The following is a 25474-nucleotide window of genomic DNA, read 5'->3' as shown; positions in this document are numbered from 1 at the left end:
GCATTAGTCACTCGGCCATGTCCGACTCTTTGTGACCCCATGGACTAAATGTAGTCCACCAGTCTCCTCTGTCCATGGAATTCTCCAGACAAGAATACTAGAGTGGGTAGCCATTCCTTTCTCCAGGGGCTTTTCCCGACACAGTGATTGAACCTAGGTCTTCTGCATTGCAGGCAGATTCTTTACCGTCTGAGCCATCAGGCTGAGTCCAGAGTTGCCTTGGGCATTCTAAAAATTCTGATGCCCAGGACATATCCTGAACCAATTAAACCAGAATCTTCTGGAATGGGACCCAGATATGGGCTTTTAAATTGGCTTTTTAACATTATGCTGCTAAGTCACTTCAGTCATGTCTGACTCTGTGCAACCCCATAGATGGCAGCCCACCACGCTCCCCCGTCCCTGGGATTCTCCAGGCAAGAACACTGGAGTGGGTTGCCATTTCCTTCTCCAATGCATGAAAGTGAAAAGTGAAAGTGAAGTTGCTCAGTTGTGTCCGACCCTCAGTGACCCCATGGACTGCAGCCTTCCAGGCTCCTCCATCCAAGGGATTTTCCAGGCAAGAGTACTGGAGTGGTACCCCAAAACTATTTGTTTTCTAACGTCTCCATATCTTTTAATGGAATCACCATCTTCCCAGTTCACCAGCTGAAAATCCGGAGTATTCTCCTTGATTTTTCCTTTTCATTAGCCTACTACACACCAATCAATCCATAAAACCCCATTCTGTTCCACCAACAATATGTCTCAGGTATGTCCCTCGTTCCTAATTGTACAGCTATATCCATTTTCAACCTCTTCTTATCTCTCACTTTTGTAACAGGCATTTTGGGTGAACAGGAACTGAGATTTGCACAGGAAGCATGAAGAGTGTAGACACTCATTTCCATGCCTAGCCCTCCATTTCCATTCCTCTTCAATTTGCATGCAGGCTGACCTGGACCCCAGATGTTGATAACAGGGGAAGCTGTGTGGCATCTTTATATTTATTTTCCTATATTAATTTACATGAGGGCTAAGGAGTTCTTCTGTGGAAAATGAGGCTAGGATTCCGACCCCAACTTTGTAGGCTGTAAAACAATGGTGCCATCTAGATGGTCCTGGACTAAGGTCACATCTCAGGAAAGGGTCACAGTGACTCTGGGAGGGAATTTACACAGTGCAGTAGAAGGGGTAGGAGAGGGTTGTTGGCGCGTGTATAACATGGAGGCTGGTCCTGGAACTCAGCTCAGTTCGCCCTTCTGGCAGTTTCTAATGTCTTCTCTGGGAAGATGTCTATGTGTGTAACTGTGTAAACGGGTGCAGAAACTTAGAGGGTTATTACACTAGGAGTGACCAGACAGCTCTGCTCTGGGCCCTCACCCAAGTGAGCACAGAACAGAAGATAGGAATCATTTCTTTCCCCGTAAGAACTGCAGTTGAGCAGTGACTTTACAGATCTCTCTCCCCAGGCTGGGGTATAGTTGCACAGCTGTGTGACACTTGCGCCTGGCGTGGAACACCTGACACCCTGGCAGAGACACCTACTGCATCAGCAGACTTCTGGTCCATCAAGAGCAAGGTGTCGGCGCACTGCAGGCCAGCTGGGGCTGCTGCAGTAGCAGCAGCAGCATCCTACTTCTGCCAACAGTGGAGACTGGCCTGGGGCTGCTGCAGTAGCAGCAGCAGCATCCTACTTCTGCCAACAGTGGAGACTGATGGGCGGGGGCAGTGTGGGCCGGGACAGTGGTGGGGGCGGTAAGCTGACCTTAAGGCAGGTCCCAGTGGAGTGTTGAATCCCAGAGGTTGGGTACTGTGACTTTACAGTCTGTGAGGGAGAGGAATGCTCAGGACAGTGTACACAGGGCCATGTGTGAACACTCACTGAGTTGTTAAGATCCCTCGGAGATGGCAGTCTTGGAGGACTAGACCCCTTGCAGAAGGATGTTCCAAGCGTCCAGACGCTGCAATTGTGAAATATCCATGGATGTAGAATAAACCATTGTGACTGAACTGGATGACTTCAGAGCATTCTGGATGGCTTTTTATTTGGATATTGCTTGATTCTTGCTTTCCACGTCTTGCCGCTTCAATCCATTATAGGTACAGTTGTCAGGATAGTTTTTTTAAAGCCTGACTCTCTGGCCAAGTTATAATTCTCACTCCTAATGCCACAGCAAACAAACAGCAGCAACGGGCACATCTCATGTAGTCTATACCCTCCAGCCTGCCATCTGCAAGACTGTGAGCGGGCAGTTTCAGGGTCATTTCCTGTTAGTTTCTTTCACTTGTAGGTCCGGCTAAAGTGAAACCATTGCTTTAATGGGATCTGTGTCCTCTTGGCTTTGCGATTGTGCTGTGTTGTTCAGTTTCTATTTTTTTTTTTTTTTGCTGCTCCAACCCAGCCAGTCCTTGAGGGCCCAGATCCAACGACACCTTTGATGAAGTCCTTCCCACACGGCCCAGCCAGACGTAACCGCTTCCTCCTTGTGTTCCTGTTGGCTCCTCATACTTGTTATGACAGTTTATCACTTCCCATCTTGTGTTCTTATAATTTGCATGCATGGCTCATCTCCACTTATTAAGAACAAACCCCCTCCCGGCTGGGGCTTGGCCTTATATAGCTTTGCTTTCCCCAGCAGGACCAGTCCTGTGTTAGGGGAAATATTTGTTCAATAAAAGAGTGACTAAAAGCCAGCAGTAGGAACATTTCTGTTTTCCTGCTCTTCAGCACAGCCTCACAGAGAGCTAGGTGATGTGTTCCGGGGTGAGAGAGAAGGGTGGAGTGAGTGAGCTACCATATTTATACATGACTAATGCTTTCCAAAGGAAATGAAAGATTTACAGTTATTACTACATTGCGAAGCTTTATTTTCCCTCTTCGGGGTCAACCCTCCAATTTTGCAATCTGAAAAATAACAAAAAAGCAAGTGCCACATAGGAGGCCGTCCCCATGGTCTTGGGGACTATTTTTAAGTCATTGTAACATGGTTTCAGCAGAGAAATGCTTCCCCGGGTCAGGGCTGTTTCCATTTTTTTGACTCATGTTGGTTTCCCACGCTCTCTCTGGCTCGGGACCATATTCTTTACCTCATTCCTGCTATGTGGTTTCCCTATTTGAGCATCCAAATGGACACGCCTGACAAATGACCCTAAAATATCTCCATGGATATCCACAGTCTGTGGGACTTGTTGATGGTCATCTGTGGCCGAGAAGGCCCATGTAGCCCCCAGGGTGTTACATAAGGGTGGAGGCAGCTGGCAGCAATGAGTCTGAGCTCCTCTGGTGAGGGAACAGCCAGAGTGGGGAGCTGTCAAGAAGGAGGGCAGCGTATAAAGCCGGTATACAGGTGCCTTTGGTGCACTCCAGCAAAAATGAGGCCTACGGGCCAGAGTGCTGATTTTGTACTTCCTTAACGAGTTGTTGTTGTTTCATCACTAAATTGTGTCCTCTCTTTCATGACCTCATGGACTGTAACCCACCAGGCTCCTCTGTCCGTGGGATTTCCCCGGCAAGAATACTGGAGCAGGTTGCTATTTCCTTCTCCAGAGGATCTTCCCGACCCAGGGGTCGAACTCCCATCTCTTGCATTGGCAGGCAGCTTGCTTACCAGTGAGCCACCTGGGAAGCCCCTCATTAATAATAAGAAAACCCAAATCCCAAAACACTTCAACTCCCTGTCAGGGTCCACTTGCCTACATTCCTGCTGGTGATAAGCCTCCGTCCCTTCCCTTCATTTGCTCTATTATTTCGCTGTAACGTACAGTTTGAGCACAGACCTGAGAAGGACTTCATGCAAGCTTTTAGACTCTAGAGATGATGGTAAGATTGTTTGCATTCTCACCCCTCCAGCATTTAGTAGCATATATTTTACACCGTGTTAGTCCAGGCTTCTCTGTCCGTGGGATTCTCCAGGCAAGAATACTGGAGTGGGTTGCCATTCTCCAGGGGATCTTCCAGACTCAGGGGTCGAACCTGGGTATCCCACATTGCAGGCAAATTCTTTACCATCTGAACTGCCAGGGAAGTCCCAAACAGGGAGTGAACAAAATACTTGGCCATCTGAATACACTGAAAAGAGAACTGGATTTGAAAGTCCTTGATTTAAGTCTCAGCTTTGATTTTCCCTCGCCATGTGACCTTGGCCATGTCATTTAACCCGCTGAGCCTTCCATCACCCACCCTGTCTGATTCTGTTTGCAGACTGATTGATATCATCATCTGTAAGCCAACATCAACTCTCCAGAGTTACTGCAAATGCCACAAACTGGCTTCCCTGTCTTGTTCCTCTTTAATTTACACACTTTTCAGCCAGAATCATCTTTCTAGTCATCTTTCTTCCACAAGCCACGTTATTTCACCTGTCTGTGAAAACTTTCACAGAGAAAACCCCCTCCGTTCAGAAGTCTGAACCCACTGATGTGAATTCTTGATCTAATTCCTCCCTGTCTTCCAGTTTAGCCATGCCCTCAGCTCCTCTAGCCTTTCGGGTATGCCCTTCCCTCTGCCTGACTCTCTTTTCCACATCGCTGTTGACTTAACGTCAGACACCGCCTCCCTTGAGAAGCCAGTCCTCGACATTCTCCAGCACCCTGTGCTTATCCCTTTGAGAGTCTCATCACCCTGTTTGACCATCGTCTCTTTTCCTTTCTCTGTCTCGGGCAGTTCTTGAAGGCAACCTGGTATCTTGTACATCTCCGTGTCCTCATACCTTTTGCTCAATGCCTGGCATTGAGGAATAAGTGCCTTCTTGTTATACCTCCTTTCTCCAACACCCACGTTCCCTGCATGTCAGAGTACATGCCCGGGCAGCTATGAGCCAAACCCTCTTGACCATTGCATTTCATCTTTACAGGCATCACAGTTTTCTCCAAATACCAGTGGCCTCAGGTGCTCTTTGACCTCCTTGGTTTCTGAGGAGAAAGAGTGAGGGTAGATATGAGGATTGATTATCAACCCCCAAGTCCTTAGGCAGAAAAAAATTAATAAACCAAAAAGGCTATCTTATATACAAAGTCTAAAAGTTACCCTTGGCAAGAAAGAATAAAATCAGCTGAAAGTCCACCAAAAAAAAAAAAAAAAAGCCAGTATGGAAATGCATGTGCGTAATCAACCAGCTACCATCCTGCTTCTTCTCAACACACACAAGAGGAAAAAATGTATCTTTTATGCATATGCTTACCCCACCCCAGGTCCTAGATATTCTGTAGTTAGGGATTTATTTCTTTGGTTAAGCCAGGCTTGGAAAATACACAGCACATGTCCCACCACTCTCCAGTTCAGTTCAGTTCAGTCGCTCAGTCGTGTCTGACTCTTTGCGACCCCCATGAATCGCAGCACACCAGGCCTCCCTGTCCATCACCAAGTCCCGGAGTTCACCCAAACTCATGTCCATCAACTCGGTGACGCCATCCAGCCATCTCATCCTCTGTCATCCTCTTCTCCTCCTGCCCCCAATCCCTCCCAGCATCAGAGTCTTTTCCAATGAGTCAACTCTCTGCATGATGTGGCCAAAGTATTGGCATTTCAGCTTTAGCATCAGTCCTTCCAATGAACACCCAGGACTGATCTCCCTTAGAATGGACTGATTGGATCTCCTTGCAGTCCAAGGGACTCTCAAGAGTCTTCTCCAACACCACTCTCCAATCACATGCTATTGGCAGATATTGCTAGATGATAGCACAACTCTTTTAGGGTCCCAGAATCCTCCTCGACACCGTGCTCCAGACCTCAGCTACCAGCAGGTCCCCAGTTTATGCTTTATTCTCTCAAACTGTCCTTTGTTAAAAGGCAGAGGCCCAGGCTAGTGAACAGTGTAGGTCAATGGAGAGCTGGGGTGGATTTACTGAGCAAGTGATTTCTTAGGGAAAGGAGAAACCTGAAGGGACTTTGCCCTCAGGGAAAGAAGGCTGCAGAAGTGCAGGAGGAGCATATCTTGCAAAAGGGAAGGGAAGGCTATCGAGGAACCAGCACCTGAGTTCTGGGCATAAAGGTTACGGCTCTAAGACAAAGGCTGGGGAAGCAGGAGCTGCTGGAGACCAAGTCCTGTGGACTGTGTTCTCTCCCAGGCTTTTGTCTCTACCAGAACACTGCCCTGGGTGAAACTTTCCCCCAGTGGGGGTTGGGGAGTTAGCCAAATTGGCAGATGTGAAAAGCTCAGGTGAGTCGAGGCTAACGTAGGAACACCATGATTTACATGCAATCTGCAGGTATTTTCCTTGGTAAGCCCCTCCCAGTAGAGCCAGAGCTTGGCCGTGGATGAGAAGGCTGTGGAATGGAAAGGGGGGTTTCCAGTTACCAGTGCGTGGCCAAGCACTTTCCCTTGATTACAGACACTGGGCAAAATTTCTGAGAATTAGTGTCGCCAGGTGGCTGAATGATGAAAGCTAGGCCAGCTCCTTGTATTATCTCCCAGGCCTCCAGCTAGGCTGTTCTGCAAGCCCCTGGGCAGTTGCCCAAATGCCCTCTCGGTGCTCAAGTGCCAGATGTTGATGCAAATAAGCCCATGGTGATCCAGGCAAGACGGATGGAACAAACCTCGGCCCCTCAATCTGTCAAATGACTTTTCAGATGGAATATGTTTAGGTGCCCTAGGTCATTCAAGCATTCAAACATTTTAATTACAGATGGAACCAAAGATCAATGTTTTCCTAGGGAAAGTAACATGCATAGCTTTACAAAGATGAATTCTTCACGAGGGGTTGGGAGAGCTCGTGACCTGCTGTGTGTGCACGCACGCATACCTACGTATTCTTGGGCAAGTGATGTCTCCACGAGCAGCAAAAGCAAGCAATACGATTCATTTTTTCTTGCAAATTAGAAGATGGTGAAATCCCTGCTGTCCCAAGATGAAGGCACGCTTATAGAACAGTGTGCTGCTTCTGGAATATTCCTCAGAGTCTGGAATGACCAGTCCAAGTTGATTTTTCTCTCTGCCAGTCTTACCTGCTGACATAGGCGAGGCAAGCAGCGGCCAACAGAGTGAGTCCTTTCTTCCTCAGTGGGTAGCAGTGTGGTCTGAGGATGACCTCAACTAGTGAGAAGGGCAGGATGAACGTGTGCTGCAGGAGGAACGGTGAGAGCTAGTCAAGTCAGGGCGCCCCAGCTGCCCCCAGCGCCCCCAATTCTCTCTTCCCCTCCAGTCTCCCCTCCTACACAGACACCAGATGAAACTTTCCAGAACTTGGCTTGGCTCTGCTCCTCAGAGGCCAAGGGCTTACAGCGGGTCTCTACTGCCCACCACATTGATCCGGACTCCTCTGTCTGGCTACCAAGGCTCTTTGTAACACGCGACCACCCTTCTGGTCTTGCGTATTGCCTGCTGCTCCACTATCTTAACACACACACACACACACACACACGCATATGCAACACTCCGTCACCGAACCAGGCTGCTTCCTTCCCTCTTTGCACTCAGCATGCTGTTCCCCCTTCACACTCCTGTTCATGCCTCGACAGTCTGTGTGAACCCCACCCCCACCCCCGGGTTCATCTCGTCCACGCTGTTCACAGCCAGCGCAGTCTTCCACGCCGCTGTCTCTGAATTTCCCTCTTGCTGGTTTCGCTCCCCCAGTGCCGCTGCATTTATACCCCGTGCCGTGGAGTCTAGCACTCTCGGCGCAGGTTCGTCGGCTCTGTGGGGGAGAGGCCGAGAAGCCATCAGCCCATCTCTGCCCGCTGTGGGGTGCCTAGTTCCGTGGGACGGTCCTGCTGACGGTGATGGGTGCTGGGCAGGGGGTGGGGAGAGGCTCCTCTGAAAACTCTCCCGGCGCTTTCCCTGCTTCACCTCCTCCTTTATAACCATCTGTTTTCTCACATCTTTCAAACTCTTGAACACTAGGTTTTAGTAAACAACGTAATCGAGGATGAGTGGTGTTTTCTGGCACAGACTGGCGTGTCCCACTCCGCTCTGGTTTCTGGGAACTCATCTGGGAGAGGTGACTGGAGTCTATTGGCAATGTCCTTTCATCTATTAAACGCGTTGATTCAGTTCCACTGTGATACTCTGTGCTTATTGGCAAATATCTCGCAGTGTTAGTACTTTACACTTTTTATGTTTAAAGCGAGCATCCCTCTTCCATCCCTTCTCCCCAGTTCCCTCAGCTCTTGGAAGCCACTGAGCCCCACTGCTGAGCCCCGGGACAGCCGTGTCAGCACCTCAATCACAGCAGTGGCCGGGGCTTAGGAATGTCACAGAGCCGCGTCACATGCTCCCGTGCCCGGCTGTGCTATCGTCCCTGTGATTGCCATCCTCCCTGTCAGTGGTGACCCAGCGTGGAGTGGGGTGAGTTCAAGGTTCTGGGATGTCCACAGCGCCAGATGTCCGACGGCAACCTTGCCTGCGGCCGGCGACCAGCTGGAGTGTGGTTGCGTCTCCACGGGTCCCTCCCCAACCCATAGCTGCTGCCCATGCTCCCAGCGATGGCCACCTCAGAGCCCTAGCAATGCTCTGTGACCGCCACTGATGCTCCTTTCATCCTCCAGCAGGCCAGAGATGGGGCTGTCTGCCCAGGGGAGCTGCCTGCCTCTCTGCTCCACCTTCACTCCGGCAGGAAGGTCCGACTTCTATTAGGAACCATTAACAGTCCCATTATACTGGCCACTGATCTGACAGAGTTTATTATCCCTGCCCACAGTCAGCAGCTTCTGTTCTCTACGTTAATGATCGCTTGGAACAGAATTCCTGTGCTACAGTGTGGCGAGTTTGCATCGGGAGCAAATGAGTTCACAGTGATTAATGCTTTTAGGACAAATAACTCAGGAATGCATGACTGGTCGCCTCTTCTAGGAGCCTGCCCTTTGCAAGCGACATTCAATTGGATTTCCAAATGAGTTCTCCCTGATGGCTTCTGGGAAGTTTACTTCAGGGATGTCATGAGTGATGGGCCATATACTGTGGCTTAATACCAGCTAAAAGGTCTTTAAAAGAATCACATTGTTTGATCAGGGCTGAGGGGTAGGAGTGTGGAAAAGAGGAAGATTGTATTCTGTGAGCTTTCTAAATATTGAGCCAGTGCGAAGAGCCAGGTGTGACGCCATAAACCTCCTGGTGTTCCACAGGTACTGGCATTTCACCTCACGTTGACATAAATTACATAACCTTTGTCAGGCAGCACATATTTTTGAAAAAAACAGGAGAAAAATTTAGTAAGAGAAAAATCAAATATGCTTTCTGCTTCCAAAAAATCTAATAATTGGGCTGGGATTGACACAAATTAGAATGCTGCCAAAAATTACTGAAAACAGTGACTCATTCTGTATTTCAATTAACAGTTTCTCAGTTTCCCTTATAAACAGTGAAGCTGACAAAAATTAATTATCTCTGAGGGGGTAAAATATTTCCTTCCAAAGTAAACAAAACATCATGGGCTGCAACAATAGTATGCGTAAACAGAGGGGATGGGAGGAAGCTATCTTTCCTCGTCAACTGAGCCATCATTTCGGTCGATTTTTATTTAAATACCTCATTCCAAGAGCATTGGTTAAAAGGCAAGTGTTGTTCTTTCTTTTCATCTTTTCCTACTAAGTTACACCTTTCCTTCTGTCCTTTGTGTGATACCTACTTCCATCTGAACATCTTGGAGACAGAAACATAAGCATGAAAGACTGATTTAAGTATCATATAGTAATTGCACTTCAGAGTCTGTGGTTGCAAAGTAGCCTTGCAGGTAAGTACTAAAATTTACCAGCCTATGGAGAATTCCTGTAAGGTTATACGAATGGCAACACAGAAAGTAACGAGCACTTAGTTTTACTAACTTCATAGTAGACAAGTAGCTGCTCTAAATAGCTTCCCTGCGTCTGAGGTTCAAATTAAAACAGGATGCATTTGCCTGACTATTGAGAAAGACCCAAGTCTTGATCACTCAGATTACCCACAGAGGCGACAAATCTCCCTCCTTTGGAAGGCTAGGATAGCCACACGCTTATCTCCAAGATTTTTGGGGATCCAAGAGCACTTGATTGTTTTCAGCGAAAGAAACTCAGAGAGCCGAGACATTTTAAAAATCAGACAATAACATTTTAAAGTCAGTTCTCTGCCTCTTTCCTCTATTTCATTTCCTTACGACACCAGCCCTTAGGTTGAGTTGACCAACTTAGGTTGAGTTGACCGACTCAGTCAACCAGACTGAGCTGACCAGTCTGAGAAGCCTCCACCTTCTCAGACTGGTCATCGAGAGGCTTTTTCCTCCATGTGCTGTTCCTTGTCCTGAGCTGATGTAACATTGCCCAGTTCACATTTGCTTCAGTCTTCTCCCTCCTTCCTCTCTGTTCGGCAGCACTTGGATCTGAGAATTAGTTCCTTCTATTGGCTCTCCCCAAACTGAGGTTCTTTCTCTCGAGACTCTAAGATCACGTCTTTGGTTTGTTTATCATACTAATGGATAGACATTTAAAATGAAGTTTTAGTGCACCAGTAAGATTTTACTTCTGGGTACATACACAAGAATATTTTTGCTTACTGTACATTAAATATATTATTTTTAAAATGTGTTTCAAAATGGAAGCCTTCACAAAATCTCCTCAAGGCAACCACATGGTCAAAACATCAATTAAAACGTAAACATAAATAAAACAATAGACATGAAGATGGAGGCAAAACAAATCTTAATAGAACACCATTGTACCCGGGCTTGTTATTACAGTGGCAGATCATGTTCCTTAAGCTTGAAAACTACGCACGGTGAAACACACACAGTAAATGGTTGTTTTGTAAATCTTAGTAAGGCAATCTCTGGTTTTGATAATATCCATTTGCCAGCTAAAAAACTTGACCTCACTCCTCACCAGCTTCTCTCACTGTAGTTTCTGCCTCTAAATCCCACAGTTTGGGACAGGGGTGATGGTCTTTCTGGGAATATTTTGTATCCAAAAGCAGAAACCATCTGTATTCTCTGTGGCCCTTGCGTTACTAAAGGTGCAGTTTTGCTGCATAGATGGCAATCTAGGTATGTAGACATAGGTTATATTACTTATTTATCTTAGGGACTTTTTTTCACTCTTCCACCAGGAGTCTTTTCCATATCAAATACTAGAGTTTATGGAAGATAACTGGGTTTGTAAAAATTCCCTTTTCTACTTACTAGGAACTCAAGGGCACAGATTACTGCTACTGCTACTGCTAAGTCACTTCAGTCGTGTCCGATTGTGCGGGACCCGTAGATGGCAGCCCACCAGGCTCTGCCGTCCCTGGGATTCTCCAGGCAAGAACACTGGAGTGGGTTGCCATTTCCTTCTCCAGTACATGAAAGTGAAAAGTAAAAGTGAAGTCGCTCAGTCATGTCTGACTCTTCGCGACCCCATGGACTGAAGCCTACCAGGCTCCTCCATCCATGGGATTTTCCAGGCAAGAGTACTGGAGTGGGTTGCCATTGCCTTCTCCAAGGGCACAGATTAGGCACTACTAAAAGGTATGGACCTAACAGAAGCAGAAGATATCAAGAAGAGGTGGCAAGAATACACAGAAGAACTGTACAAAAAAGAGCTTCACGACCCAGATAATCATGATGGTGTGATCACTCACCTAGAGCCAGACATCCCAGAATGTGAAGTCAAGTGGGCCTTAGAAAGCATCACTACGAACAAAGCTAGTGGAGGTGATGGAATTCCAGTTGAGCTATTTCAAATCCTGAAAGGTGATGCTGTGAAAGTGCTGCACTCAATATGCCAGCAAATTTGGAAAACTCAGCAGTGGCCACAGGACTGGAAGAGGTCAGTTTTCATTCCAATCCCAAAGAAAGGCAATGCCAAAGAAAGCTCAAACTACCACACAATTGCACTCATCTCACATGCTAGTAAAGTAATGCTCAAAATTCTCCAAGCCAGGCTTCAGCAATATGTGAACCGTGAACTTCCAGATGTTCAAGCTGGTTTTAGAAAAGGCAGAGGAAGCAGAGATCAAATTGCCAACATCCACAGGATCATGGAAAAAGCAAGACAGTTCCAGAAAAACATCTACTTCTGCTTTATTGACTATGCCAAAGCCTTTGACTGTGTGAATCAGCACAAACTTGAAAATTCTAAAGAGATGGGGATACCAGACCACCTGACCTGCCTCTTGAGAAATCTGTATGCAGGTCAGGAAGCAACAGTTAGAACTGGACATGGAACAACAGACTGGTTCCAAATAGGAAAAGGAGTACGTCAAGGCTGTATATTGTCACCCTGCTTATTTAACTTATATGCAGAGTACATCATGAGAAACACTGGGCTGGAAGAAACACAAGCTGGAATCAAGATTGCCGGGAGAAATATCAATAACCTCAGATATGCAGATGACACCACCCTTATGGCAGAAAGTGAAGAAGAACTAAAAAGCCTCTTGATGAAAGTGAAAGTGGAGGGTGAAAAAGTTGGCTTAAAGCTCAACATTCAGAAAATGAAGATTATGGCATCTGGTCCCATCACTTCATGGGAAATAGATGGGGGAACAGTGGAAACAGTGTCAGACTTTATTTTTGGGGGCTCCAAAATCACTGCAGATGGTGACTGCAGCCATGAAATTAAAAGACGCTTACTCCTTGGAAGGAAAGTTATGACCAACCTAGATAGCATATTCAAAAGCAGAGACATTACTTTGCCAACAAAGGTCAGTCTAGTCAAGGCTATGGTTTTTCCTGTGGTCATGTATGGATGTGAGAGTTGGACTGTGAAGAAAGCTGAGCACCGAAGAATTGGTGCTTTTGTAGTGTTGGAGAAGACTCTTGAGAGTCCTTTGGACTGCAAGGAGATCCAACCAGTCCATTCTAAAGGAGATCAGCCCTGGGGTTTCTTTGGAAGGAATGATGCTAAAGCTGAAACTCCAGTACTTTGGCCACCTCATACGAAGAGTTGACTCATTGGAAAAGACCCCAATGCTGAGAAAGACTGAGGGCAGGAGGAGAAGGGGATGACAGAGGATGAGATGGCTGGATGGCATCACTGACTCGATGGACGTGAGTCTGAGTGAACTTCGGGAGTTGGTGATGGACAGGGAGGCCTGGTGTGCTGCGATTCATGGGGTCACAAAGAGTCGGACAGGACTGAGCGACTGAACTGTAATCAAAGAGTCAGTGCTTGGATATGAGGGACTGGGAAGATAAGCCACCCATGGAAAGAGCTAAATGCTTCTCTTTGATCTTCAGAGTCTACCTAGGTGGGCTGACACAGCCCAGTTGGGTAAAAATTCAGAGAACAGAAGTTAAAAAACAATAGTTTTATTTATTGCAGAAGAGTAGTAATGTTTGCAGTTTACTCTGGGGACAACGGAGAATGAGATGGTTGGATGGCATCACTGACACAATGGACATGGGTTTGGGTGGACTCTGGGAGTTGCTGATGGACAGGGAGGCCTGGTGTGTTGCTGTTCATGGGGTTGCAAAGAGCTGGACATGACTGACTGACTGAACTGAACTGAACTGCACCAAAAATAAGATGAGTTGGTGGATAGATAGATACATAGGTTTATGACAAAGCAAATACAGTAAACTATTAATAGTAGGACCTATCAGGCAGGTTACAGGTGTTCTCTATAAAATTCTTTCAGCTGTGCTTTATGTTTAAAAATATTCCTAATAAAATGTTGGGAGCAATGTGAATAGTCTTACGGACCTGGAAAGTGAAATGAATGCTCCATTGGGCTGAGGAAGAAAAGCATGCCATTATTTATGAACTTGTATGTGACTTGAGCAGGTGGTTAAAAGATAACTTTCTGAATCTTCTGAACTTTCTAAGTGATTTTTTACTTACTATGCTATTGTCCTTCGGGTTAATAAGTAGTTTAGCCAACATTTCAAAGCAGAGTTCTTCTATAAATAGGAAGCTAGTTGGCTCTGATGGTGTCCAGCCTGGTGAAGGAGTGCCCATTTAGATTCTATCCAGTTAAGGATGAGACAAAAGAAAGATCTGGGCTCTTAGGACGCTGCAGTCAGGAATATACCTGCCTCTTCCTGTTCTCCTCCTCTCTGTCCCTGCCTCTCCAAAGCACCCAAACCCCTTCTTCTAAGCTGACTCTTTCCAGCAATAATAACACCCCAGACACCAGCTGTAATCAGTGACTCATTTCTTTTCCTTCTCAATCCAAACTCGATTCACTTCCCCCCTCAGATGTTTCCCATGGCCTCCTATTCCTTTTATCTTCCCCAGTTTCACCTCGCTCACTTTCTCCTATTTTGGTACATACTCAACATTGCAATTAGACCAAACCTCTTAAGGCAAGTTTCGTGTTACTTCTGTGGCTCCCTGTTGCCTCAGCCCACTGTCCACTCCTCTGACCTCATCTGTCTCTCGAATTTCCCACAGTATCTCCACAGGCTTCCACTCAACCCCAGCTCCTCATTATTGTGTTCCATTCTGTTTCCTTCTCTAGAACTCCTCCCTCTTCTCATCTACCTAACTCTTTTCTCAATTCTTCCCTCTCAGTCAGACCCACACACCTTTGAGATGCCTCCTAACCAAAAGCACACACATTAACATGAGAAGATGTGAAAGGTCATGAGGACCCAGAAGACTGAAACAGGAACGCGCCTGCCAGAGGTTTGCTGGACTGCTGTGGTCGAGATTCAAACTTAGCAGTTCCATTCAAGAGCCAGAATGAAAAGAAAGAGAACATGTACAGTTCCTTTTCTAGGGGAAATTAAGCTTTTTCACTAGTAATTAGGCCTCAAAGAACTTTTTTCTGTTGCATTTTATTGTGAAGAGGAACTAAAGAGCCTCCTGATGAAGGTGAAAGAGGAGAGTGAAAAAGCTGGCTTAAAGCTCAACATTCAGAAAACTAAGATCATGGCATCTTCATGTCATCACTTCATGGCAAATAGGTGGGGAAACAATGGAAACAGTGACAGAAGTTAATTTTTTTGGGCTCCAAAATCACTGCAGATGGTGACTGCAGACATGCAATTATAAGATGCTTACTCCTTGGAAGAAAAACTCTGAGAAACCTAGACAACATATTGAAAAGCAGAGACATTACTTTGCCAATAAAGGTCTGTCTTAGTCAAAGCTATGGTTTTCCAGGAGTCATGTATGGATGTGAGAATTGGACCATAAAGAAAGCTGAGCGCCGAAGAATTGATGTCTTTGAACTGTGGTGTTAAAGATTCTTGAGAGTCCCTTGGACAGCAAGGAAATCAGATCAGTCAATCCTAAAGGAAATCAGTCCTGAATATAGATTAGAAGGACTGATGTTGAAGCTGATGCGAAGAACTGACTCATTTGAAAAGACCCTGATGCTGGGAAAGATTGAAGGCAGGAGGAGAAGGGGACAACCAAGCATGAGATGGTTGGATGGCATCAATGACTTAAAGGACATGAATTTGGGCAAGCTCTGGGAGTTGGTGATGGACAGGGAAGCCTGGTGTGCTGCAGTCCATGGGGTCGCAAAGAGTTGGACATGACTGAGTGACTGAAATGACTGACTGAAGTAATAGTGCACCGGTCTCCCCAGTGTCCCCATAGCAAAACATTTCAGAGACCTCACACCCTAAAATGATACAATCTGATACAATCTGGAGGCAAAATAATAAAACATACTTTGAAGGGGATTCTGCCAGTAAGGGGATAACACTGTACGATTACCTAGGCTTCTGAGCGATAGAGGGACTCCAGAAAAAACATCTCTGCCACGAGTGCTTTTGTGGGCTTTCACCCTGTGAGTCAGACAACAGCCAGTGTTTCCTTCTCTGCTTAGACCCTAGAGTGTAGGTTTTATACACTGTTGATGACGCAGAGATCTAAAGGCTTGCAGGAATTCAGAGTCAGTGGTGGTGCTGACATTCTTTTATTGCAAGTAAGCAGCCTCACCACAGAAACCATCCTGCCTCTCAGAGCTGAGCGGCCAGCCCTTTCTGCCACCTCTGGGGCCCAAGTCACAGGCGTGTTCCACCCCTGACGCATCCTGCTTCTGCCTGAGATGCGGACTCTCGCTGCCCCTCCTGCAGCTCTTTCGGTTTACATCAGGCTCTTCTGTGCTTAATTATATTCAGTTTGCATTTTTACACTGTTGATTTCATGTATTTTTCTTCTATTCTCAATTAGATTATAAACAATTTAAGGTCAAAGCTCTCACCTCCTATTTTTTTTCAGGACTCCCTTTCACCCTCTGATCAAATCATACTTTTTGACTGATTTTCTTCATTGGAACCTGTGTGTCACAAAGAATTAAACCCCTAATATGGCCTGCAATGGAGAAGGCAATGGCAACCCACTCCACTACTCTTGCCTGGAAAATCCCATGGATGGAGGAGCCCAGTAGGCTTCAGTCCATGGGGTCGCTGAGTTGGACATGACTGAGTGACTTCACTTTCACTTTTCACTTTCATGCATTGGAGAAGGAAATGGCAACCCACTCAAGTGTTCTTGCCTGGAGAATCCCAGGGACGGCGGACCCTGGTAGGCTGCCGTTTATGGGGTCGCACAGAGTCAGACACGACTGACATGACTTAGCAGCAGCATGGCCTGCAAAGCTCGCCGTGATCCAGTTGCCTGCCCCATCTGACTTCCTTGCTCTGCGAAGCCCCTCTCCTATGACCTTCACCCGGCCCTTACCCCCCGACTACACTGCCCTCCACCCACGGTCCCCGTTCTCACCCCTGGTACATTACACACACTTGTGTCTCTCCTTCCTCAGCCCCCTCCACCTTCTCTCCTTGTAGGGCTCAGGGTAGGTATCACAGCCTCCAGGGCAGAACGGAACCTCTAGCAGGCAGCCTTTCTTGGCAGGGCTGGATCACCCCTCTGCTCACCTGCATCACAGCATCACACTATCTCATTCGCCCAATTCTAGCCAGACCTTCCAGAGATGGAAACAACTTGAGGCGGAGGGCTGTCTCCAGGTGACCTCCAGTGTCTAACATGGGGCTTAACCTCTCTGGCCACTGAATACCTATGGCATTAATGCTTGAATCAGTGAAACAGCAGAGTGGGACAGAAGAGAAAGAAGGGTTCTTCTGCATAGCCTGGGAAGACAGTCAGTGTTGCAGAGCAAGAGGACAACAGCCACAGGCTAGACTCAGCTGGCCTTGGCAGCAGCAGATTAGGCTATGCCCATGGTTAGCAGGGCCACAGAGTCAACCCCACTTCAGGCTGGCCACCTTTACCCTTTGTCATGGCTATAGTGCGTGCACGTGTGCTAAGTTGCTGTAGTCACATCCGATTTTTTGCGACCCTATGGACTGTATTCCGCCAGGCTCCTCTGTCCATGGGATTCTCCAGGCAAGAAAGAACACTGGAGTGGGTTGCCATGCCTTCATCCAAGGGATCTGCCCCACCCAGGGATTGAACATGCGTCTCCTGTACTCACTGCATTCCAGGCAGATTCTTTACCACTGAGCCACCAGGGAAGCTATAGATGGCACTCCAAATCCTGAAAACCGGTATGTTGCGGGTCACAGGAGCACCTGTAAGAAAATGTGACTCCTGCGAACAACCTCTGGGTGCCCACATGATGGCAACTAAACTACAGACTCAGTAAAGATGGGTCACCCTCCCTGCAGCCCTGCAGGAAATCAGGAGGTGCTGAGCCAGCAGACTCTTTTTTTCTGGGGCCCACTGGCTGGGGCCCTCCATTCTGAGACTGGGCCAGATGGAAACTCTCCAGGCTTTGTCCGCTGTCCTCCTTGTAACCCCTCCTCTCTGTCCATCTGTAATCCATGCTTCCTCCATGCCGCTGTGCCTGGCTCCACAGAGCACACATGGAGACTTGTTTTTAAGACATAGACAGATGGGCAGCTCTCTAGAAAGCTGCTCCAAGTTGGAGGAAGGAGACTGTTCTTTTCAAGAAAGAGAGAGTTTGGGAAGCGCAAGAATCCGCCCTTGCTTTAGAGCCCCCGTCTCTCAGGACGCTGTCCTTTCTCTCGACGACTCTCTCCTCCCCGGGTCAGCACGGGCACTGGGGGCAAAGTTCCAAACTTTCCAGGTGATGGATCCTGCGGTGGATCATTTCCACACTGTCTCTAAAGGGACTCACCCGCTGTTTGGCAAGAATGGCGGTTGCTCACTGAGGATTTTCCCAGATATATGTAAGTGGTTGATTGAGGGTTAGCCTGTAAGTTAGTCTGTATGAGGGGGGTACATGAGTTCACTGTGTCTCCCCCGTAAAGGAAGAGATGGATCGGAATGGGGTCTGGAAGCAAAAGAAAAGTTTGCTTGGGAAGTGCCCTCATCTGATATCCATCAACCACCTCGTGAGCAGCAGAGATGTTTCAGCATTCCAGGCCATTAAAAGGTCCAGAAGATATGGTCTTGGAACTCACAAAGATACTGATGAATTTCAACTTACACTGACTCTAACACTACAGGTTGCACACAGACCTGGGCAGGTTCTCTGTCGTGGAGGCTTTGACAGCATTAAGTAGCAGCAGGCGGCACTGGGTTGAGCCCTTGTAGTCCACAACCAAAGAGAACAAGTTGTCGTTCACCGCAAAGACACATTAGGTAAGAATTCTTCACACCTAAGAGACTCAAGGGTTTCTCCCAAACAGCTTTCGAGGCATCCCAGAAAAGGAGTGTCAAGACAGTCTGTATCTTAACGTCTCATAGACAGTCACTAAGCTGCGTTTTGTTCTCTCAAAATAACAGTCAATCTTCATTCTCTTTTATTAAAAGCAGATAGCTATAATCACAGACTACTTTTTCTGTTATGAACAATTATTTTTCTTGCTGAGCATCAAAAAGCCCAACAGTGAAAACAAAAGGAACCTTTATAGGACAGTAAACGGAAGAAGCCTGGATAGGATAGTAGATACGCAAGTTTGGTGCTCAAAAGAGAAAGCTAGCTGGAGATAGAGCTGTGTGAGCCATCAGAGCGAGGATGATTTTTTAGTGGTAGTTGATGAGATAACCCAAAGAATGCATGAGAGTGAGAATAATGGTAAGGAATCTAGAAATAAACACTGTGAAAGCCAGGGTTTCTCAGTCTCTGAACCACTGATGTTGAAGAGATAATACCTGGTCATTGAGGGCTGACTCTGCCTTGTAGGAGGCGTGACACGGCCCTTGCTTCAACTCACTAGAAGCCAGGAGCGCCCCCCGCCACCCCCCAGCCCTGGTTGTGACAATCACAACTGTCTCCACATATTGCCATGTGTTCCCTGGAGAGCAAAAGCAATCCCAGTTGAAAATCCCTGATTTAAGTGATGGACAAAAGAAGTCCATCTTGCAGAAGTAGTTGAAAAGGAGTGTCAGACAGTCTACGGTAAGGTAAAGGCAGAGAGTATTTTGAGGAAAAGATGTGCTCCAATGCCAAGGAAAGGTGTAGTGCCCCTGGTTTTAGGGCTGAGAACATGTGGTGGGCAGAAAGGAGCTTGCCACCACGTCCCGGTTGCTCCTTCTTCCTCCTAGGCCGACTGCCATGTTTCTGGTCCAGGTTCCTGCATCTTTGGGTTTCAACCTCCTCTTCATAGTATTGTTAGACTTGGACCTTGGAGCCCCTGGGTCTGGGAGAAGGTTAACATAAAGATGCTTCCATGGTTACCATGGCCTTCTGTTCTATAAACCCCCAGCAGTGGGTGGAAATCTAGACATGTTTGTAAGTGTACATTTTGGGAGCCTACGTGTGGGACAAGCTGATGACAAGTCGCTTGTTCAGAGCCCTCTCCACTCCCAGGAATGCAAGCCTGGGGACTGAAATAGTGTCCCATTGCCAAGAAATGTGGCTGACTTCCTTATTGTGGTCTTCTTAGGAAAGACAAAACAAGTTTCTCAAAAGGTCACAAAATTCCCTCTTACCACGGAATAGTAAAATGCGGCTTGTATGAGTTCCTAGATGTGTTTGGAGAGAGATGCTCAAAACACACGAGTTTTAATTCCCAACCAGTTTGTGCTAGCTGAGCTCTCCAGGATGCCCCTCTGAAATGATTTTTGCATTTTCTGGTTTCCAAACTCAGGGGGAAAATAGCACAAAGGTTTTTGTTTTGTTTCTGTTTAGTTTTTATAGCTTTCAGATCTGAATTTTCACTGGTAAACTCTGTTCTCAGTAAGGGAAGTGAAATGCTAAAATCTCCCTTGCCCTTATGAGTCCTTCCTTTTTTTTTTTTTCACTTTCTGTTCTGCCCTCAACATAAGGTTCTTCATTATGATGGCATTCTTAAAACATCAGGTTCCATGCAGCCACCTAAGTTGCTGTTCTTTTTCTATTGGTGGGATTCCACATTACTGGGCTTACTTTTCACATATACTAATGCACCCCATACTTACTCGCTTCTGCCCATTAACAAGAACCCCCGATTGGATCTTATCAAGAGTCTGTCTCAGAGCCAGGGCTAGCCCAGCCAGAAAGAGGAAGGGGAAACTGACCTTTCACACACTTTCATAGAGGTAAAAAAACAAATAAATAAATAAATAAAGAGGCTATTTTTGCAACTGATTCTTCTCCTCTTCCCTTTGACTGCTTTTCTTTCATCTGGTTTTCTTTTCACCATGGTCATTTCTTCATCCCTCTTCTTAAGTTCAGCCTTTGCCACCCCTCCTTCTTGATTTAATGGGTTTTTTTGAACTCTCTTTGGCTACATGAATACTCAGTTACCTAAATAACAGCTGAGAATGGTGATAGCAGAGGAAAGTGTAAGCCTGGAAATGGTTTCTCCAGAACCGTTTTTGAGCCACAGTTCAGTCCAAATTAGAACAAATATCAACTGTTTTAATAAAAGATATGTCATTACTATGACTCTGTCAACTCTTTGAGCATAAATCAGTCCTATATCTCAGATAAAACAACTAAAACACCAGAGATACTTCAAGGTACCAATAATCTCTCTATAATTTTCGTCACTCCTAACTTTCTGTACAAAAGAACACCTCAAAGTTTCAAGTATATAATATCAGCCACAGACTCTGAAGGCAGGGCTGCTAAAGGCTTTTTCTCCGCCTTCAATGCCCTTTGGCCCCACGCACCTCTCTCTGTACCTGAGGAGGAACTCTGGGGTCAGTCAAGGGCACAGAGGAGCTGCCAGGGCAACAGGGGAAAACTTGGTTCATTCTTTGGCGCAGCCGTTCGATTTCATGGCATGTGTACCCCAGGCCATGTGCTGTACGAGGTGCTGGGATTGAATGTAGACAAATATGAGCCCTGCCTTGTAGACCTTACAGTTTAACCAGCAAGATTTTCCATAAACAACTAAACAACCACACAGATTCCAGTCATGATAAGTGTGCTAAGAAACTCTACGCATCGGAAGGAAAGTGGAGGGAGGCGCTTGCTTTTCCATAACGCAATCCAGGAAGGTCATTCTGGAGAGGTTGTTTTTAAGCTGGGATGTATATGGTAAGTGCAAGGCATGGAAGAGCGGACAGAGAACATTCCAGGGAAGGGGGACAGCATATGCAGAGGTCCTCGTGTGGGAAAGAGCTCTGACAGATGCACGGACAAAGCAGAGCTGAAGCTGCTGTAACACAGGGTCAGGGGAGACAGGCTCCACCAGAGTCTAGAACATTCAGCCGGGCCCAGGAGAAGTTCGAGCTTTATTCTAAGTATAATGGAAAGCCATTGCAGGCACTAGGAGAGAGACCGGATTTCCTGTTTATTGCTGCTCTACAGAGAAGGTTGAGGATGGAAGCAGGGAGATCAGTTTGGAGGTCTACATGAGGAATGAAGGGGGACACCAGCGCGTTGGCCTTAAAGAACACCATCGTTTAGGGCAGGCAGAGGGCACGTCAGAGACTGCGGTAGGAGGAAAACTAGTCGGTCTGCTATCAGTAGAGCCAAAAAAAGCAGAGTTTCAGGGAAGGAGAAGTGGAGTGGGCCTAATGCTGCTGAGAGGCAAGTGAGATGGGGTGGATGCAGGAGCCCTGGGTTTGGCGGCGTGGGGACACTTGGCGAGCAGAGTAAGAGGGATGAGCAAAATGTACACGGAACACGTGTGGGTCTGGGGCAGTGCTCTTGGGCGCTGCTCTGTTTGGAAAGGCACGCCTGCTTCTAGTATGTGTGGCTGGAATAGAAGCATCTGCCCTGAAAGAGACTCCTAATTAGCCAACCACACAGCCCCCAGTAAGTCTGCCTGCAATGCAGGAGACCCGGGTTCGATCCCTGGGTGGGGAAGATCCCCTGAAGAAGGCAATGGCAACCCACTCCAGTATTCTTGCCTGGAAAAGTCCATGGATGGAGGAGCCTGGTAGGCTACATCCATGGGGTTGCAAAGAGTCGGACACGACTGAGCGACTTCATTTTCACTTTCTTTTGTAGCCCCCGAGGGCTTCCCAGGTGGCATTAGTGGTAAAGAACCCACCTGCCAACGCAGGACACACAGAGACGTGAGTTCCATCCCTGGGTTGGGAAGATTCCCCTGGAGGAGGGCACTGCAGCCCACTCTAGTATTCTTGTTGGAGAATCCCACAGACAGAGGAGCCTGGTGGGCTATAGTCCATAAGGCCGCACAGAGTTGGACATGACTGACGGGACTTAGCACGCATGCATGCCTCTGTTGGTAAAGTCTCCATGTGGGGGCACTGGGCAGCTTCAGGGGAGAGCTGAGAGCTTGGTTTCCAGTTAGCTCTCTCAGTGGGAGAAATCCCAGTTAACAAGTAGGACATGCATCTCACCCCTCCACTCACTAGTAGGTCCAGATTATTCTGCAGATGTGTGTGCAGAACTGCCCTGTTGACATTAACAGGAAGGTAAATCAGGCAATCTTGGGACTTTAAAACCCAATCCTGAAACTTTAATTATACGCGAATAAATACACAGCATGTACCAGAATAGTAAAAAAAAAAAAAAAAAAAACACCCCAAAAAAACCAAACTTGTGCTTAATTGTTACATTGCCTAGTATGAAAGGCAAGCAATTTGATCACCTCCAGAGATCACTTTAGGATCAAGAGCCTTTTCTTAATTGCCAGGAAACTCTCAGGACCTCCTCTCCAGGGACAGTCGCCAGAAGTAGAAAGGAGAACATACCACCAAATTCATCTATAATCACAATTTAGTATTATTAAATAGCAGCCTGTGGAATAACCTGAGGGATGGGGCTCTTGTCCCTAATAAATGGATGAACAAAGAGGGTGATTTAATCGTTCTTTCCTTCTTGGCTTCTGTCGATCCCTTTAAAATGAGTACTGCAGAAACTGTGTTTCCCTTTCAAATATATTCTGACCTTCCCATAATGCCACTGCACCCATCCCCACCCCCCAGCATATCTGACTCCATTATTAACTGAAATAGCTCAGTTACGGGAATTTAATCCTGCAGAACAGGTCTTTCTTTGAATCTACTTTACACTGGGTCCTGTTCCCATGCTTGTCTCCACATCTTAGAGTAGCCTCTCACTATGGATTTGAATTTTCATCAGTTTTTTTTCCTATTCATTTTTTACCTTTCTACTGATGTAGAATTCATACACTCCATTTCTATGTGGCTAAAAGATGCTTACTCCTTGGAAGGAAAGTTATAACCAACCTAGATAGCATATTCAAAAGCAGAGACATTACTTTGCCAACAAAGGTCTGTCTAGTCAAGGCTATGGTTTTTCCAGTGGTCATGTATAGATGTGAGAGTTGGACTGTGAAGAAAGCTGAGAGCCAAAGAATTGATGCTTTTGAACCGTGGTGTTGGAGAAGACTCTTGAGAGTCCCTTGGACTTCAACGAGATCCAACCAGTCCATCCTAAAGGAGATCAGTCTTGGGTGTTCATTGGAAGGACTGATGCTGAAGCTGAAACTCCAGTACTTTGGCTACCTCATGCGAAGAACCAACTCATTGGAAAAGACCCTGATGCTGGGGGGGATTGGGGGCAGGAGGAGAAGTGGACGACAGAGGATGAGAGGCTGGATGGCATCACTGACTCCATGGACATGAGTCTGAGTGAACTCCGGGAGTTGGTGATGGACAGGGAGGCCTGGCGTGCTGCGATTCATGGGGTCACAAAGAGTCGGACACGACTGAGGGACTGAACTGAACTGAGCGAATCTAGACATTAGTGTAGTGAAAGTGTTAGGCACTCAATTGTGTCCGACTCTTTGCGACCCCATGGACTATATAGCCCACCTGGCTCCTCTGTCCCTGGGATTCTCCAGGCAAGAATACTGGAGTGGGTAGACATTCCCTTCTTCAAGGGACCTTCCGGACTCAGGGATCAAACCTGGGTCTCCTGCGTTGCAGGCAGATTGTTTTACCTTCTGAACCTCCAGGTAAGCCCATTCTAGACATTAAAACATGCTTATTTAATGTGGTAATGGCTAATATAAATCATTATTTCCAGCCCTCCCCACCAGCAATCGAGGAGGGGTATAACTTAATTCTAATCAGCTCTCTCTCAACTTACCCTATTTTCATCCAGGATTTTAGTTCATTCTTTTTAAAATCACCATAAACTGAACATGTTACTTGTCATCACTTTTGGTATCTCATACTTCCCTCTGGAGGCCATTTTCCGTCTTCCTGCAGCATAACCTTTAGCATTTTCCACTAATGTAGGTCTGCAGGTGATAAAGTCTGTTTTGATGTGTCTAAACACGTCTTTACTTTGTCCCTGTTTCAGAAGACACTTTCAGTGAGGAAATAGGTTGGCCATTTTTTTCTTCGATATTTGAAGCTGTGATTCCACCTCTTCTGGCTTCTTTGTTGATACTGAGAAATCAGCTATCAGTGTAGCAATGTTCTCTTTTGGGAAGATGCACTTTATTAGTCTGGCTACTTCTAGGATCTTTTTGTCTAAGGTGTCTGTGATGTCATACAAGACATGGATGCTCTGTGTCCTGTGTAGGTCTTATATTTAATTGCACTTTTTGAATCTGAGGATTAGTTTCTCATAAATTCCAAGAAATAATGAGTGATTCTCTCTTCAAATATTGCCTGCACATCACTCTTCCTTAGCTCCTCTTCTATTTTATTTTAGCTTTGGAGAATTTCCATTATTTTTTTGTAAGTCAAATGTTTACTAATATTTTTAAAATATTTTGTTTGACATTTGAGATGTCTTGTAAAGTGTGTGTGTGTGTGTGTGTGTGTGTGTGTGTGTGTGTTTGCTTCAAGCTACTCTTGCTCTCTGTAGCCAGAAACTGCCATCACTCAGGACCTTGTTTCCTTTGGATGAATGACTCTCTCCTCTTGTTAAGGGTTGAGGGCATGATTTGGAAAGATGCAGGAATTCACTCTCATTATCAGTCAGGATCCCCCAAGAACAGGGGAGCCCGTTGAGGGTTTTCAAGCATGAAGGTTTTAGAGGCATTGGCAGTTATTGGAAAAGGGAAAGCAATGAAAGTCACAGAGACTTCCACTACGAGAGAACGATCAAGGGAGCTGGCCAAGAAGCTGCAGCAAATCTCAGCAGTCTCTGGGCACTGCCTCCCTTGAACTTAGCCGCTGAGGATAAAAGCCTGTGATTCCTGGGTGCCTGTCCAGGAGCTGATGCTAATCTCATGTCTGCACAACTGTTTTCAACGAACATTAGATAAAAATGGCTTCCTTACTTTACATCTCCACTTTTACATCTCACGGGTGTGCCTCTCATTGGCACATGGTTCTTACCTGGAACCATATGGAGAAAGAGATTCTAGGAGCTGGCGTGTGGTTCCAAGCTTACCCCTT

At 46.5% G+C, this 25474-nt stretch overlaps 2 protein-coding genes across 17 annotated transcripts in view; one reads left to right on the top strand and one right to left on the bottom strand.

Annotated features, from left to right (window-relative positions):
* Positions 1-25474, bottom strand: part of ADTRP (androgen dependent TFPI regulating protein) — an 89333-nt gene that overhangs the window by 18059 nt on the left and 45800 nt on the right. For 10 of the 16 annotated variants that reach the window (XM_086370309.1, XM_086370310.1, XM_086370301.1 and 7 more), the window contains one exon: positions 6926-7041. The exons of the other annotated variants lie outside the window; for them this stretch is intronic. In XM_086370309.1, the coding sequence (XP_086226435.1) occupies positions 6926-7041 (116 nt within the window). The remainder of the gene's footprint in view (positions 1-6925; positions 7042-25474) is intronic. 16 annotated transcript variants of the gene reach the window in all.
* Positions 1-25474, top strand: part of TMEM170B (transmembrane protein 170B) — a 211321-nt gene that overhangs the window by 176272 nt on the left and 9575 nt on the right. The gene's annotated exons all lie outside the window — the stretch shown is intronic.

Source organism: Bos grunniens, chromosome 23, assembly GCF_055505025.1.
Source record: "Bos grunniens cultivar Pamir isolate PY7600 chromosome 23, Bosgru_T2T1.0, whole genome shotgun sequence".
Lineage (NCBI taxonomy): Eukaryota > Metazoa > Chordata > Mammalia > Artiodactyla > Bovidae > Bos > Bos grunniens.
Note: the sequence above shows the minus strand (reverse complement) of the source record. Positions and strands in the feature narration are given on the sequence as shown.